Source organism: Vulpes lagopus, chromosome 7, assembly GCF_018345385.1.
Source record: "Vulpes lagopus strain Blue_001 chromosome 7, ASM1834538v1, whole genome shotgun sequence".
NCBI classification, from domain to species: domain Eukaryota; kingdom Metazoa; phylum Chordata; class Mammalia; order Carnivora; family Canidae; genus Vulpes; species Vulpes lagopus.
Window position 1 is genome coordinate 64,342,691 of NC_054830.1, and position 16,075 is coordinate 64,358,765.

A 16,075-nucleotide genomic window follows, 5' to 3' on the forward strand; every position below is an offset into this window, starting at 1 on the left:
TAAGCTCCAAGCTGAGAGAGGGTGGGATTAGGGGACAGGATGGGCACGAGGGAGGACACCACTGGAGCAGACTGACATCGTCCCTCTTGCCCTCGGCCCTTCAGGGTTGGAAGAACAAGAAGAGCCAGTGGCCTCTCTGGAAGTCAGGGACCCAGAATCCTACCCCAGTCCCTGCAAGAACATGCTGCATGCCCGTGGCCAAGTCTTTTGTCCCTCTAACTAGTGTCCCCTCATCTGTCAAGCAGGGGTCAGCATACACACCCTGCCCTCCTGAACCAGGTCCTGGGAGGTCGTAAAGGAAGGTACCACTCATGGGACTCATACACGTGGTGGGTACAGAAACAAGAGATTCTTCAGACATTGAGACGTTCCTCTGAGGCCATGGACAGGCCTTATCACATCTGTGAGGCCCCCAGCCTCCTGGCCCTGAGCCTTAGGGTCTCAGAGTGGACGCTCAGGGGAGTGGGATGGAATGTGCCAGTCTTGGCATCTAGAGCTGGGGCATAAACCTTAACTCTGCCTCCTACATGCTGTGTGTGCCCTTGGGCAAGTCCCGGCCCTTTCTGGGCACTGTCTCCAGGCTCCCCACCTGCCCGGCGAGGAGGGCTGAATGGAATGACCCCTAAGCACCCATCTACCAAACAGGTTGACTCCAGCACATTCTATGATCATAGAGAAGCTCAAGAAGGAGATCTGGAGTGAGGCCTCACCTCTGCCGACCCACATTGCCAAACCCCAAGGGGAATGCACATGGCCTGGGCCTCCTCCAGGCCCAAAGGCAGATTCTCTACCACTCCTGCTCCAGTTGTGCCGGCTTGGACACGTCTGTCATCTCTCCACCCCCCACACAGCCTTGGAAGGAGGGGTTCACCTCCCCTGGATGGGGTGGAGACCCTGACCCTCACACCCTCTCTTGGGGGCGGGTGGGGGGGGAAACAATTCACCCCCTTTCGACCTCATGGCCAGTGAGCCCAGCATCCACACAGCTTGGGAAGCTGAGCTGTCAGGGCTCAAAGGCACCTGGTGCCCGAGTCAGGCCGGGCAGCCTGGAGGGGTGATGAGAAGGGGTCCTTCTTTTCCTTGCTCCCAACTTCCTGCCCTGACAATCTCACAGCACAGGACTCGAGCAGAGCGTTGACATAATTGCAAAGCAATGCATACAATTTCCATAAGTTCTACAATATGGTTATAATAAAAACGGGCTCTCAGTCCCCCTGGAGACAGGCTGAATAAATATTATTCCTAATGATTATTAAAACTCATTAAGTGTGTTTGTAAGGCCTGGGAATTCCCAGCATCTGCCACCGTCTCCACATTGTAGGGGAGCCTAACCTCAAACACGGAGCCTGGTGGAAAACCCGCCCTCGGGGAGGAGAAAAACCACACGGTGGTCATCTCCAAGGCAGAAGCATGGAGCTGAGGCCTGAGCTTTCTGGAAACTCCGTCCCCTCCATCCCCTCCCCGCCCCGGTCGAATTGGCCTCCAGCTGCAGAAAAGGTCGTTGCCCCTGGAGACAGTCCCAGGCATGCTGGAGGCCCGGGCCCTGAGAACATCTCCTGCACGTGGAATGTTCTTTCTCCTTCCCTTGACCGTCCAGGCCCACTCTGACCCTCCTCACCCCAAATCCCTAACAGAGGCCACAACTCCAATGTCTAGAGGAGCCAGGCAGGTAAAATAAACGGGGTAAAGGACTGGGTGGGGGAGACCCGATCGGGAGACGTGGGGTCCCGTCTGAAAGGGCAGCTCTGACCGGGCCGCAGGCCACGGGCTACTGTATCTCTCCCCCTTCCAAGAGAAGCTGGTCACCAGGCCTTTTTTAAGAAATCTCTCACATTTTTAAAATGTTAGTAACTTATTAAATATTTTTAAACAATGCCGCGTGTGCCAAACAAAACACGTTCAGGACTACCCGTGGGCGACCTTTGTCCAAAACTCCCAGACTAGCTGGTGGACTCGGGAGAGCCGAGCTCTGGAGACTGCATGACGCGGAGCCAGTTAGTGGTTTTCCTGAAGCCACTTGACCTTCACAGTCGGGGTTAGCAAACAATGACCCGGGGCCCGGGCCAACGCCAGCCCAAGGGGTGCTCTTCACCCAGTGGTGGCCACCAAACCCAGGGCTGCCCCAGTGCCCCGTGGATCACAGCAGAGTGGGCGGTCATGAGCAAGAGGACGTGCATGCGAGCGGAGGCCCTGCCCAGATGCACCGCCCTGCTCTGGGTCTTCCCTGGGTCAGCCCTGGGCAGCAGTCGCCACTTGCCCTAACTGCCCCTGCCACCCTCTTGAGCTCCAAGCAACATGCACATCCCAACCCATCTTACCGGCAAACCACAGTCTCCCTTGGGCCCTGGAGGTCCCATCAGCAACGGGAAAGGCGTGGGGCCCGCCAGGTGGAAGAAGGAATAGCTCTGACTCGTTGGCCAGGCACTGGAGGACAGGAATCGCGCGGGGGCCAAGGCCGGGGCCGGGGTGGTCGGCCGGCTGGGCCGGGACGGTCTGGGGCTGGGCCTGGTTGTCGGATCATTCAACGGGACATCCCTGGCTGCCTTCCCAGGTCTGAGGGGGACGGGCTTCCGGGGGTTGCTCTTGGGTCTGGCTTTCTTTGTGGCTTCTGATCCAGAGGGTTTCTTGCTTCTGGTGGGGGCTGAGCCAGGAGCAAGGGTGGGAGGCATCGAGGTGGCCAGTGGAGCAATCCTGGAAGAACCAGGACGGGGGACAGGTGGCAGGGACAAAATCGTGGGTTGGGGAGGCCGGTGGGTGCCGGTGCGGGCAGGGACTGGCTCACTGGCATGACTGCTCATCTTGGCCATGGTCTGGCCTACCGGAAGAAAAGGCTTTTTGGGGGAGCCAGTGGCCAGAAGGAGGGGCCGAGCGCTGGGTAGAGGAGGTCTGGGTGTGACAGGGGTCCTCTGGATCGGCTTCACGGAGGGGCGGGAGGCTTTGGCAGGAAGTGGGTGGGAAGTGGGGGGCACTGGCTTCTTGGTAGGTGGGGCTGACTTTGTGAAGGAGGGCTGAGCTGCCTTCGGGGTGGGGTGGGGATTTTTGACAGGGCCTATCATAGAAGGAGAAGGGACCGAAAGCCTGGTCGGATGACTTTTGGGGATCTTGGTGGCCGCGCTTTTCTGCAACGGCCGGACAGGTGCAGTGATGCTGGCAGGAGAGGTGGGGGGCACCGGAGGAAGCGCTTCACCGGCCGACAGCTTGGCAGGTGGCAGCGGGGTGCGGGCTGAACCCCCGGCTGCAGCTCGCTGGCGAGGGTCTGCGGTGCTGGTCCTTAGGGGCTTGGCGGGCACGGCAGGCACCACAGTCCCCCGGGGGTCCCTGCTTGCTGGCCGTGACCCCAGGGTTGGCGCGGCAGTGGTCAGGTTTTCCAGGCCTCGCAGGGCAAGGTCGGTCTGGAAGGTGAAGGTTGTGCCCGAGTCTCGGGGAAGGAGGGGTCCCAGCTGGGGCCGGTACAGGTCGGACTGTCCACACTGCTTTCTCAGGTGGGTACAGTAATCGGGAGCGACCTGCGTCACGGGGTAGATACTGAACTGGCACAGGGCACCTTCAAACTGCACCGCGTGGGGGTTCATCTTCCCGAAGAGGAAGGAGCCCTCGGGGTCGAGTGCCGGGTCCTTGTGGAAAGGCAGCGGGACAGGCACCCGGCGCTGCCCGCACGCCGTCACCAGGGTGGCGGTGCGGCCCCGGAGCTCCAGGGCGAGGTGATGCCAGCGCCCGTCGTGCATGTCGAGGTCGAAGGCCACAGAGCGCCGAGGCCCCAGGTGGAGGACCGTCTTGCCGGGGAGGAACTGCAGGCCCAGCTGCAGCTTGTGCTTCCGGCTGCGGACGGCAAAAAGGAAGGCATGGTTCACCCGGTGGGAGCAGAGGCTCAGCACCAGCGCCAGCTCCGTGCCCAGGGCGGCGGGAATGACGGCGGCCGTCGGGGCCTGGAGCCGGGTCCGCTGCGTAAAGATGAAGCCCGATTGGAACGGAATGACCCCCGGGGGCGGGGGGCTCCGGCCACCCCCTGCCTTTGTCCAGCTGAGGCCCAGCCGCTGGAGGACATCCACATCTGCAGAGGGAGGGCAGAGGGGGAGAGGGGACCGTCAGGGCCTGCTCCCGCCCCAGAGCCCTCCAGGTGCACAGCCCACCCCCTGCTCCCTGGGGCCCCGAGCGCGGCCGGGAGCGCAGACTCGGAGCCAATCCCCTGTCTGGCTGAACGACCCTGGACGTCCTCATTATAGGCACAGACCCCGGAGCCAGACTTCCCCAGCTGACTTGTGACTTCAGTGCCTCGGTTTCCTCATCTGTTAAATAACAGGAGTCCCTAAACTCACAAGGCTGTCGCGAGGAGTCGATGAGCTAACGTGCTTGAAAACAAGTGCCTGGCACCAGATAAGCCTTTTTAAATGATAGCCGCTCGTACCCAAAAGAATGACCGTCACCAGATGCTGGCACGGAGTATGCAGGCCGCCCAACATGACGTGTGTCCCCCTTCTCTCTGTCTCAAAGGCCATTGACTCCAGGAAGCAGCCCCATGACTGAGGGAGCAGGGTGACAGGAGTGGACGGGTCACAGGAGCTCGGTAAAGACACCCAGTGGGCCTGACTGGTTTCACCGCCCTTGGGACCCTCCCCAGCCCCTAGGTCTCTCTGTGGCCAGAGGAGACCAGGGAGGCTGCTATCTGCACGGAAGAGGACAAGTCCAATGACTCCCTCTCCCCATGTGGCTCCGGACAGAGCAGAGGAAACAATTGAGGCATCCCTGCAACCTCTGTCTTCTGGCGAGGCGTTTGGACATCCACTGCGGCCTGGCCAGGTCACATCCGCCCAGTAATTACATCCATGGGGCTTGCCAGAGCCGAAGGAGGGCTTCCAGGGTGTTTATGGAAAGGCTTCCCGACCTTGCCTCTCGCCGGGTCATCCGACTCCTTCAGCGGGCCGAGCTGCCAGTGTCTGCAGAAGCCCGACCCGGGATGGAGAGGCTGCCTCTGGAACTGGGGTCCGGCTGGGCTCCTCAGCTCCCACCCCCACCTCCAAGCTCAGCACCTAGGCTCCGAGCGTGCCATGTGGGGTGTACATCAGGCACTTAGCACTCAGCCCTCAGCAGTGAGACGGATGGGCAGACGGATGGGCTGGGAGAAAATGAGCACCGTAGCAGGCTCTGGAGTCACATGGCCGGACGTTAGAGCCAGACAAAGCCACCTATGGGTCTGCACTCTGGGCCCCAGTTCCCTCTGCAGTAGAACGAGGCAGCCAAGACCGCCTATACCATGGGGCTTGCTGGCCCTCCTCATCATCCTCCCCCAGACACCTCTGGGCAAGTCTCTTCCTGGGCCTCAGTTTCCCTGCCTGTAAGACAAAGGAAACCAGACCTTCAAGGCAACCACCAAGGGCTAACGATGTTCTGCAAAGCCTGGAGTTGCAGGCTGCTTTTTCGGGCTGATTTGGCTTAAAGACCCATCTTCCTGCCTGGGATCTGCAGGCCTTCCATTCACTCCAAATCCCTCCTTTCTCCCACTTCCAGCCCCCAGAGGACCCCAGGTCTGTACTAAGTGTCCCCACACACTGTGGCCTACGGCAGCTTGCACTTGCCAGGGGTAAATGCCAGCTGGCCAGGCCAGGCACCACCAGTGAGGCTTCCCTGACCGTCCTCTCCAAAGCTGGGTTGCAAAGCAGATACCAACCAGTCTCCAGGCCTAGCCCGGAAACGGTCTGCAGGTCAGGGGCAAGCCCCAAACTCTGACACCTGGGGCTGGCGGTCATCTTATGGTGGCCTCTGACCACTGTGAGCCCTGCAGGGGATGGAGAAGCATGTTCTTGCCCAAGTGCTCAGGTGAACGATATCATTAACGACAAAAATAAACACTAGTATGTACTGAGCACATACTACGTGCCGCAGGCTTGACGCGTACTCTCTCGCTTGATTCTCTCAATCATCTACAAAGAAGATACTGCTTGTGATCCCCCCCTTTACAGAAGAGGGTCAGTTCGCTATAGTAACTGACCCAAGGTCACGCAGCCTATAATAAAAGGCACAGCGGGGACCTGCACCCGGGCCGCCTGGCTCCAGGGTCTCTGTTCTTAACAGTACGCGGTCCTCAGCTGGAGCCCCTCAGACTAATTGGAAAGTGGGGTGGAGACACATCCAGAATCCAGGGGCGAGGATCTAGGGGACAGAGGAATGAACGCAGCCCAGCGCCAAGCTGGAAGGACCCTGCCAGCTGGCTGCAGCAAGATCCCTTTATTACATAAACCTGGCTCCGTGCAGCTCCGGCCTCTCCCCAACACCCCCCGCCCCCCATTGCCTGACTCAGGACTCTGGACAGCTGTTCACCTACTTTGTGGGGGAAACAGCAAGCTCGGAAAATATGACATTTGCACAAAATGTTGCCGGGCAGCAGGAGTCTCTTCCGGGCATGGCCCTCCCCTCCCAGGGACCCAATCCCTGCCGGAGGCCAGGTCAGGCCACAGGGGCTCTGGGAGTGCCCGGCTGCCCGCCCCGGCACACGGGCGAGCGTGGAGGAGGGGAGGGGACGCTATTTTAGGAGGCCTTGTGGCCGCTTGACAAACAGATGTGGGAGAGGTTTCAGTTTCGCGGGGCAGCTGTGCAGCCAGCCCACCGCTCGGCCCCCTGGCCGGCTCCTTGGGGATGGTGGGGAAGAGCACGATCTCACGGGAAGGGGAGGGAGCTGGGGCCTTTGTGGCTCCTCTCAACACATGTGGGCATAACCACTGGACAAGTCGGGGCTGAGGCTTGCCCAACCAACGTGATTTCTTCCAATTCTACCCCCGGTGCCTCTCCACCAGTGGGAAGGGAGGGGTCACCCCCCCCCATTCCTGCACGGAGCCCTCCCTGCCCCTTACAAAACTTCAAATGTGATTCTTCCCAGCCTGGAGAGGAGTTTGCCAATGATGGGCTCCCAGTTTACTGATAGGGAAACTGAGGCACTGAGTTCCATTGAGGGGCATGGCTTTCTCCTAGCCCTGAGTTCTCAGGTCTCTTCTGCCCTTCCTTGTCCCTCCCCTCCCCTCCAGCCCCCTCACCACCACCACCACCCCACACCTCCCTGCACAAAGAGAAGAGAGGATTACCTTCAGGAGCTCCTTGGGTGGAGGCCAGGTGACAGGCAAACGAGACTAAGATCCAGGTGAAGAGAAACCCCCTGGAGACGGGAAGACACAAGCAGAGGCAGCATCAGCTTCCACACTGGGGCCCAGATCTGGCTTCGGAGCTGGGAGGGAATCACCCAGCCCCAGTACCCCCACCCCCCAGCCCAGCCCAGCTGGCCCACAGGAGGCGGACAGGAGGTGCAGGCTCTAGGACCCCACAGGGTAGCCCACGCTCCCGGGTTTCCAGGCACAACCTCGCGCACAGGTACAACCTTCCTTTTCCCAGATCAATAAGCCAAGGTCACAGGGCAGGAAACAGTGGGCGGGAAGCCCTGCCCCGGGCGTCAGGAGACCAGGGGTCCAGCTTCACATCTGCCGCTCTGGGCAGCAAGGGGAGCCCCTGCCCATCTCTGGGCCTCCGTCTCCCCATCTGTACTACGGCCTCACGATCCTGAGCCCCAAAGGGCAGCAGAGCCAGGTCTGAAAGGTCCACGGGAAGATCAGACCGGGCCGCCTGGACGACTGACATCCTCAAAGGACAAAAGCGACGAGGTCTCCCTCCCTAGACACGAGGTGGACGGCGGAGGCCGCGTCACCGGGACTGGCGCGCTGAGGAAGCCACGTCGCTGGCTTCGTGCCGGTGGCAAAAGGGAGGAGAGGAAACAGCACACGAGGGGGCGACGGGTGGCGGTGTCTGGCCGACAGACCCTGCTCCTACCAGCCGTGCGACCCTGCAGGAGCCACCCAGCCTCCCTGAGCTGCCTCGGGCTCCGCAGCGCGGCCCGCACGCCCCGTCTCAGGCCGGTGTGAGGATGCGCTCCGGCGCGTCAGGGCCTCGGCCGGGTGCCAGGCCGGGTGCCAGCGGGCAGCGCTCCGCACGCAGCCACCACCGCCCCGAGCCCCGGGGCCCGCAAGGGTTAACGCTCTGCCCGTGCCTCCTGCCAAGATGGGCAGAGGCAGCGATCCGATTTCACCTTCCTGTGGGAGCAGCCACCGGCGACACCCGAAGCCACCCGGGGCATCAGATCCCCCGCGGGCAGAGGGGAGGGCGGCACGTGGCCAAAGCTGGGGGCCTGGACACGGGCGGGGGGTGCGGGCTGAGGCTGGGGAGCACAGGCCCAGGATCCCGTTGCAAGAGGAAAGCTAGGACGGTGCGCTCCTGGGGGATCACGTAATCCAGGAAACCCGACTGCCGGGATCCACGGCTGGCGCCCCGCGATCTTCCCAGCTCCCCGGCGCCCTGGGAAACCAGCTCACGCCCTCTGATTCCATAGTGATTGCTCTAATTTAATTGTGACTGTGATCAAGAGCAGTCCTGACTGGGCACCGTGGGAGATGCTGGGGGTCACCCAGCCACCGCCTCCCCCCCCGCCCCGCACCCTTCTCGTCTAGGGAGCTGTGGACCTGGGAGGATCCTGGATGAATCTGGGTAAGTCTAAGCGAATGGTTGGATGGGGGGGAGGTAGGCATGCAGGTGTGACCCTAACTCCAAACACGGCCAGTACGATGTGACGGATGCCTCTTCTTCGGGCCCCTGGGAAAGTGTTTCAAAGGGACAAAGAGAAGGTTTTCTTCTAGCCTTTGTAGGCTACTGAGCAGGGATATGCGGCTGCTGCTGCAGCCATTTTGTGCCCATGAGGTTAACGGGCCCCACAAGCGCTTGAGGAGGACGAAATGGAAAAACAGTGGATGTTGGATGACCTCTGAAGACTGAACTAGCCCCCCCATCACTGCTTTTCCTCTGGGCCCCTTGATATGGGAGCTCAGAACTCCCTTTCTTTGAGCCCTGTCCAATTGCATCTTCAGCAAACAAGCGGCAATAGCGCTCAGATGCTGACGGTGGGACCTTGAAAGCCTTCTCCAGCGTCTGGGCCTTTGCACATGCTGCTCCCAAGTGCTCCTGACAGCACTCTTCTGCCCGGCCAGGGGCCCCGCACATGCATTAGCTTCCAGCCTGAGAGCCGCCTCCCACAGCCCCACTGCGTGCACCTCACCACAGTGGGTATCCCACGTGTGCTCATCGCCTAGTCTCCCATTTCCCTCTCTTGAACACATCCCTGAAAGGTAGGAACCACGTCTTTGTTCACTTTTGCACCCCCAGCACCTGGCATGCGTGTTGCAAACGTGCAGGGTATCTTTGTAGAAGAAACCCACGGTACCTGGTAGCACAGGACCCTGGACTTGAAAAGCCTCTCCCCAAGGGCCTCCCTACTTTGACTTGTCCCAGGGTGGTTCCTGGATAATCCTCAATTCCCCCTCGTCCTCTCCAACCTACTGCCAGGGCTGTGGACATGCCTTCTTCACGGGGCCAGTCCTCCCTGCCTCCATGGGCCTCGCCTCCAGCACACTGTGAGCCGTGGCTAAAGCTCAGAGCGCCCCGCTGCCCCGGCGTTACCCGAGGAGGAGAGCAGAGGCTGACCCTTCTGGCATGACCTGCCCCACTGGAAGCCCACGGCAACCTCATCAGCCCTGAGAAGAAATGACAGGAGGCTTTGTGTGATGTGACAAAAACTGAGGCTTAGGGAGGGCAGGTACCTCCTCAAGGTCACCCTAGGGAGGCTCTGGGGTCATCATTCTTCAGGACTCTTTCCCATGTGCACCAGGTACGCCCTCCAGGAAACCGGAGCCAGAGCCGCCAAGGGAAGAGCTGCCTCCCAGGCCTGGCGATTCCCAGAGCACAACTGAACAACTAACGGTGCACAAAAGCTCTGAGAAGCCCTGCAATGAAGACAGCGACAGTGTTTTCTGTCCATCAGCCATCCCCAGACCTAGAGGACCAGTGAGCTCATTTTTCCTGAGAGCGCTTCCTCGGAAGAGACGGGCCCTCACTTCCTAGGGTTCCAACGACCTCAATCCGGTGCCATTTCCTTCCATCCTCTCTTCCCAGCCCCTTCCAGGCACGAGCCCTCACACCTTGTGCGCATCCCAAGGTGTGATGTCACAAGCACCCTGCCTAGGACGCTTCCCAAGCTGATAAAGAGAGGCTGGATGGAGGAGAGAAGGTGCAAGAACCGTACACGTCCTCAGTCGATTTTTCTGGCTGCAGTTCTTCCAAGGCGACCACTCCGGAGAGAACAAGGATACACTTGGGGGGGAGGGGGCGGCATATTTTTTAAGCCCTGAAGGTCAGGAAAAAAAAAGACTCACAGGAGCCATGGGCTCAGACTCTTCTTCAACGAAGCTGCCCAACACCATGGTTTCCAACTCAAGAATGTCAGCCCTGAAGGCCTGTTACAGAAGTATCGGAGTATCCTCCACCGGTTCACCTGGACAAATGCAACCGACCTCTCAGGCCTGAATTCCGTGTGCACACGACTCACGCGCCGCCAAAGTCAAGAGTGGCAACATGCGGCGGGAGAAGGTCCTCCGAGATCATCTGGAGGCCAGATTCGAGGCCCATCTCCTCGCTGTGGAGGCCCAGAGAGGGGACGTGATCTGCCGAAAGCCACACAGCACTGCAGTGACCCGCGTCATCTGACTCCACTACTCAGCAGACGGTCCCTTCCGCTCGACTTGTCTCTCATGGAGAAGGAACTGGAGACTCACAGGGACTTCCTATATTTGCCAGAGACCAGAGTCCGGCCTTTACCAACAGGAACAGAGATGCAGCCCAGAGAGAGCCAACAAGCCATCTAAGTAAGCTCCAGGCCTGGAAAGTTGGCTCCCGGAGGGAGGCCCTGCCGATTCTTTTGCTCCCGTTCCAACGCTGTTTAGGCTACTGCTAATAATGTTTAGCGCCTGCGCTGGCTCAGAGCTTTGTTCTTCCTGACTTCTGTTTTCACCACTGACTCGTGGGCCTTGGCTCGGTGAACCCGGGGTTGCAGGATGTCGGGAAGACCACAGCCCAGGGGCCAGAGTGGACAGGAGGCAGTTGAAACGGCAGCTACGCGTTAGGGGACCCGACCTTGGGGACACAGCCGGGCCGCACAGCCCTCCAGGAGGAGAACTCAGTGTTCCCACCCCTGCAAAAGGCTCTCTGCCGGCACACCAAGGGTGGCTACTCCGGGACCCCCAGGGCTGCCGGAACCTACAGCTGCTGTGCTTGGTTTTTCCTCCATCCTTGTAACCTGGGAACACAGGGGATCATAAGGGACCCCTACCAACTTGAACATCCACCGAGAGCTCAGAGCTGAGACCCGGGGCACACAAAACACACACACAAGGAAAGCAGCCCTGTGGACTCACAGGCTTGGCCGTGCGCTCACAGGATAAGCCGAGCGGGCACCTGGCCCGAGGACCACAGAAGAGCAAAGGGGGACAGACCTGTCCTACTTGCCTCCACGGATCGGCCAGGCAACCATGTGCCCAGACAGCCACACCCAGGCTCCTCTCTTCACACCTGATACCTCTTCCATGGGAACACAGACAGGTCATCTGTCTGGACAGGACGCAGCCCAGAATTTTCCAGTTGACTCACACATCCATTGAAGAAGAAGTGAATAATAATATAAATAACAGTGGCCGTTTATTGAGCACTTACTACATGCCAGGCACTATTCTAAGCCCTTTACGAGTAAGGTCCTGCAAGAATCCTCGCTAAACCTTGCCAGCCGAGAACTAGAAGAGAAGCATAGCGGCAAGGGGCATGCCCAAGCTCGCGCGGCAGTGGGGATTCACGCCGTCGGATCGCAGTGCTCCCTGAGCCCTGCAACCTGCCCACTGGTGTGAGCCTGTGAGCATCCTCCACCAGAGGTGGTCGGTCCACCACGATGGATACGGCACTTCGGCGCACCGGGCTGCGTCGTGGGGTATCAAGAGGGTCCCTGAACACAGGTGTCAGGGGGTGAGAATATGCCACCAGAGTAACAGGCAAAGTGTGCTCAGAGACAGACAGGGAGTGGGTTACATGGGGAGGGCAGCCCCCTCCCCGCCCAGTGAACCCCACCAGGGGAGCTGATGACTGTCCAGGTGAGTGAGACCTGAGTGACAGCAGGGCATGTGAAAGCACCAGGCAGGGAGGTGCTTCAAGTACAAGGAGGAATGGGAAAGAGAGAAGAGGCCAGGGATGTGCTCCATGGTGTCACGGAACCCGGTCTGGGAGAGGCAGAGAAGAGCGAGGCCGGAAGGCAGGCCAGAAGCAGAGGGCACGGGGTCTGGGGGGGCCTGGGGGGTCTGGGGCACTGCTGGGGTGAGGGAGGCAGCGAGACAGGGCAAAGCAGAGGCCGGGCCTCCATGCAGCTTGACTGCCCATTTGCCCAGAGCTTGGGCCCCCCTGTGGGGTGCTCGGCTGGCACCACTTTTCTGTCCAACCGCTGGCATCTGCCTTGGCACAGGGTCTTCTGGAGAAAGTGAGTCAGCAGTGTACTTACTGGTGCTGTGTGTGTGTGTGTGTTGTGGTGGGGGGGGGGTGAATCTCAGCCAGCCAGCTTTTTCCAAGACATGGGAAGGGGGGGAGCATCATCCCCCTGATTCCAGCTCAGAGGGGGCAGGGCATGGGGGGGCGGAGCCACCGCCCCGACCAGCCTCTTGGGAATGTCCTGGGATTCTGGGGGCAGGCTAGACGGGAGCAAGTCTGTGCTGCTGGGGCAGCAGCAGCGAGCATGAGCCACAGCGCATAGGGCCCCAGGGCTGCTCCCATCCTTGCTGCTCCCACACACCCACCCTCAGCGCCTCGCTCCTGCACTCGCTCGCCCTTCACAACCAGGCCACCAGCTCGGGGGCCCAGCTGGGCCACCTCCCTCCTGGGACAGTCCCTGCCGCCCCCGCCCCCGCCTCTGTGCAGTGCCTGGGGATCTTCGGGGCCCTTTCCACTCCGACACGCCGGCTCTCGCGTTCTCTCTGACACTCGCGCAAAGTGACAGGCGCCGAGACCCCCCCCGCCCCGCCCCGGCCCCGCCCGGAGACGCGGGGACACGCGGAGGCGCACGGACCCAGGCGGACCGACGCCCGCGCCCAGGCTCCGGGCAGGGGACGTGCAGCGCCACACAGACGCGCGCACCGACTTCCAAGCCGGGACCCGTGGGCACCGGCCCCGGGACGCGCGGCCCCCGCGGCCCCGAGCATCCCCGGGGCGCCCCCGCCCCGCGCCCGCGCCCGGCCGCGACCCCGGGGCTCGGCCCCCGCCCCGCGCGACCGCGGAGCCCGGCCAGCGGGGCGGGGCGGGGCAGGGCGGGCTCGCAGGGCCTCGCGGGGTCGGGGGCAGGGGGGCGCAGGGCGCGGGGCGCAGGGGCGCGGGCGGCGGGCGCTGCGGGCAGGCGCCCCGGGGCGGGGGCGGGGCGGGGGCGGGGCGGGGCCGGGGCCGGGGCCGCAGGAAGCCGGGGAGGGCGCGCCCCCGAGCTCGTACTCACCCCCCGCGCGCCGCCGCCGCCGCCGCCGCCGCCGCCGAGCCTCGGGCCCCCCGCGCCGCTCCCGCTCCCGCTCCCGCTCCCGCTCCCGCTCCCATGGCGGGCCCCTACTTCATGCTCCCGAGCCCGGGGGGCAAGTGTGGGCGCGCCCCATGGGGCCGCCGGCCCCCCGCCCCGCCGCGCCAGGCCGGCTCACAGCGCGCGGCCCCCGCGCCCCCCGCGCAGCCCCGCGCCCAGGGCCGCCCCAGCGGGCAGGCGGCGCGGCCGGGGCCCCGCGGGCGCCCGCGCCAGGCCCATGGTCCCAGGAGTCCGGCGCCGCGCTCGCCCCTGCCTCCGCCTCGTCCTGCTGCACCGAGAGGAAGGAGAGCGGCGGGGAAGGGCGAGACGATCCAACTTTGGGAGGCGGCTGCCGGCGGCCCCGGAGGCCGAGCGAGGCGGGCGAGGGAGCGCGGGGCGGCGGGAGCGGCCTCCCCGCCGGCCTGGGGGAGGAGAGGAAAAGGAAGGATTTGGGGGAAATGAAGGCGATTTAAAGTCTCGGCCCGCGGCGGCTCTCCACCTTCTCTCCTCCCCGCGCCCCGCCGCCCTCCGCTGCCCCACGCTGCCCCCTGCCGGCCGCGGCCGCGCGCACAGCCCGGGCCGGCCCCCCGCGGCCCCGCGGAGACGCCCCGCCCCGCCCCCACCCCCGCCCCCACCCCCACCCCCACCCCAGGGCCGGCGGGGAAACTGAGATTCCCCGGGAGGAAGGAGGCGGCCAGGCCGCACCGCAGGGCGACCGCGGCCCGGAGATGCGGGACTCCTGGTTGTGAGATGGGGGAGGGGGTCCCCAAGCTGGGGGCCGAGATGGAGGGGGAAAGGGGACACATCCTACGGGGAGAGGAACCCCGTTCCCGGGGCAGGTCCAGGACCAGCACCCAGTGTCCAGACTCCCACGCCAGCGACGACCAGTGTCCCACCACCCATACACACACCTGCACGGCCCTGCTCCCAGGTCAGAGCCCCTCCCCGCCCCCCCACCCCCGCCCAGAACAGACTTCCCTGGGCACCCAGTGGGTGGGCTTGCTGAGTGTTGGTCACACTCTCCCCTTCTCTGTCCGCTCGGTAAGAGTCGGGAGCTCAACGCCCCCCACCGGCACACCCACCCACACACCCTCGGGAGCCCACCAAGACCCCCTGCGGTCCCCCGCGGGGCGCGCCACTGCACACCTTGACCCAGGCGCGAGCGCCCAGCAAGTTGCACAACCACAACCCCAGTCCCGGCCCGGGCGTTAGAGGCCCCCTCCACCTCCACCTCCACCTCCACCTCCACCTCCACCTCCACCTCCACCTCCACGACTTGCTCGCCGGTGCATACACACTCCCACGCACATCCACGCTTACCCCAAACTCAGACGCACGCTCACACCCACTCACATGCAAGCTCGGCCACGCAACTCCTCCTGGACGCGCACAAACACACCCTGGGCTTCCCGGACCCCGACGCAGCCCGGACTCCACACACGCAGCTGCCTGCACACTGGTACTTGCACGCACACAAATGCACACGAGCCTGTCCACACAGCCCCCCACCGCACACACCCGCACACACACCCCAAGTGCACACGAGCGCGCGCGCGCACCCCCACTTGCACGCAGCTGTCCGCTAGTGCCCACCGCGAGGTGCACACGCGCACCCACTCCCCACACGTGCACCCCCACCCCCGGACGCGCGAGGCTTGACGCACACGCCCCGCTACCCCCAGAGCTCCAGGAGCCCCGGGCACTTACTGGGTCCCTAGCTGCGAGGCTGGACGGTCGGTCCTTCCTCGGGCGCCTAACGGCATTTGTATTCATGGGTCCCCGCAGCCCCGGGCGCGGGCGCGGGGGCGGGGGTGCGGGGTCCCCTTCCCTAAACGGGGCGCGGGCGCTCGGAGCGCAGCGGCACCGGGAGGGGCATGGGCGCGCGGGGCTGCGCCGCCGGCCCGGTCCGCCTGCGCTCGGGCTTGGTCCGCTCTGCGTCCTCGGGCTCCGGCGCGGGCTCCGGGCGCGGGGGGCGGCTCATAGGTGCTGGGGCCGCGGCGCCCGCCGGGCCTTTTGAAGTCTCCGCTGGGGGCGGGGAGGGGGCGCTGAAGGCGGCCTTTTAAACCGTGGCTGCACGCGGGCTCGGTGGAGCAAGGTGTCTGGTTTCAGCAAACTTTAGGAAAAGTCCCAAGCCGAAGCGGAGGGCGGGGGGGCCGGGCAGGGCGGGGTGGGGGGGGAGCCGAGCAGGAAAGAAGCAGCAGCGGCCTAGCTCCGCGCGGCTTCCTGCAGGGGGCAGAGCACCCAAGGCGGCCAGGAGGGCGGCCCAGGCCGGTGGGGGGGGGACCCGCAGATGGCTGGGAGGAGGCGGGACCCCCACTCCCGCACCCCTACGTGGAACTGGAGTCCTTAACCTCCACGTGGGCGGGCCCCAGGGGGTGCGGGAACACCCCAAAGCTGCCCAGAGCATTCTTCTGGGTGAGAGGGGCCACAGCCCTGGAGGGTGGAGGGCTCCCAGTTCAGTCCCAGCTGGCGGCCTCCGGAGCTGCATACCCTGTGCTAGGCGGATCCGTCCTTACATTTTTTGATAAGTTGTTCACCGTGGATTTTTTTTTTTTTTTGGCATTAGTTTTGACATTTTAAAAGTATTGCATTAAAATATTATGTATCTTGGCAACGTACGGGTGTTTGGGCACCCCCTTAATT

General features: G+C 63.2%; 1 protein-coding gene across 9 annotated transcripts in view; it reads right to left on the reverse strand.

The window, feature by feature from the left end:
• COL27A1 (collagen type XXVII alpha 1 chain) overlaps window positions 1–15,375 on the reverse strand; it is a 134,877-nt gene extending 119,502 nt beyond the window's left edge. For 2 of the 9 annotated variants that reach the window (XR_005988810.1, XR_005988811.1), the window contains exons 1-3: window positions 13,379–13,977; window positions 7,074–7,144; window positions 2,319–4,051 (exon numbers count right to left, since the gene is read on the reverse strand). Coding sequence is in view for 6 of the 9 variants with exons in the window: in XM_041760909.1 (XP_041616843.1) it covers window positions 2,319–4,051; window positions 7,074–7,144; window positions 13,379–13,473 (1,899 nt within the window). In the remaining 3 variants the exon portion in view is untranslated. Of the gene's footprint in view, window positions 1–2,318; window positions 4,052–7,073; window positions 13,108–13,378; window positions 13,980–14,785; window positions 14,854–15,139 lie in introns of those variants that run through there. The other 7 variants (XM_041760911.1, XM_041760908.1, XR_005988812.1 and 4 more) reach the window with 6 other exon arrangements.
• Between the last annotated feature and the right edge of the window lie 700 nt (window positions 15,376–16,075).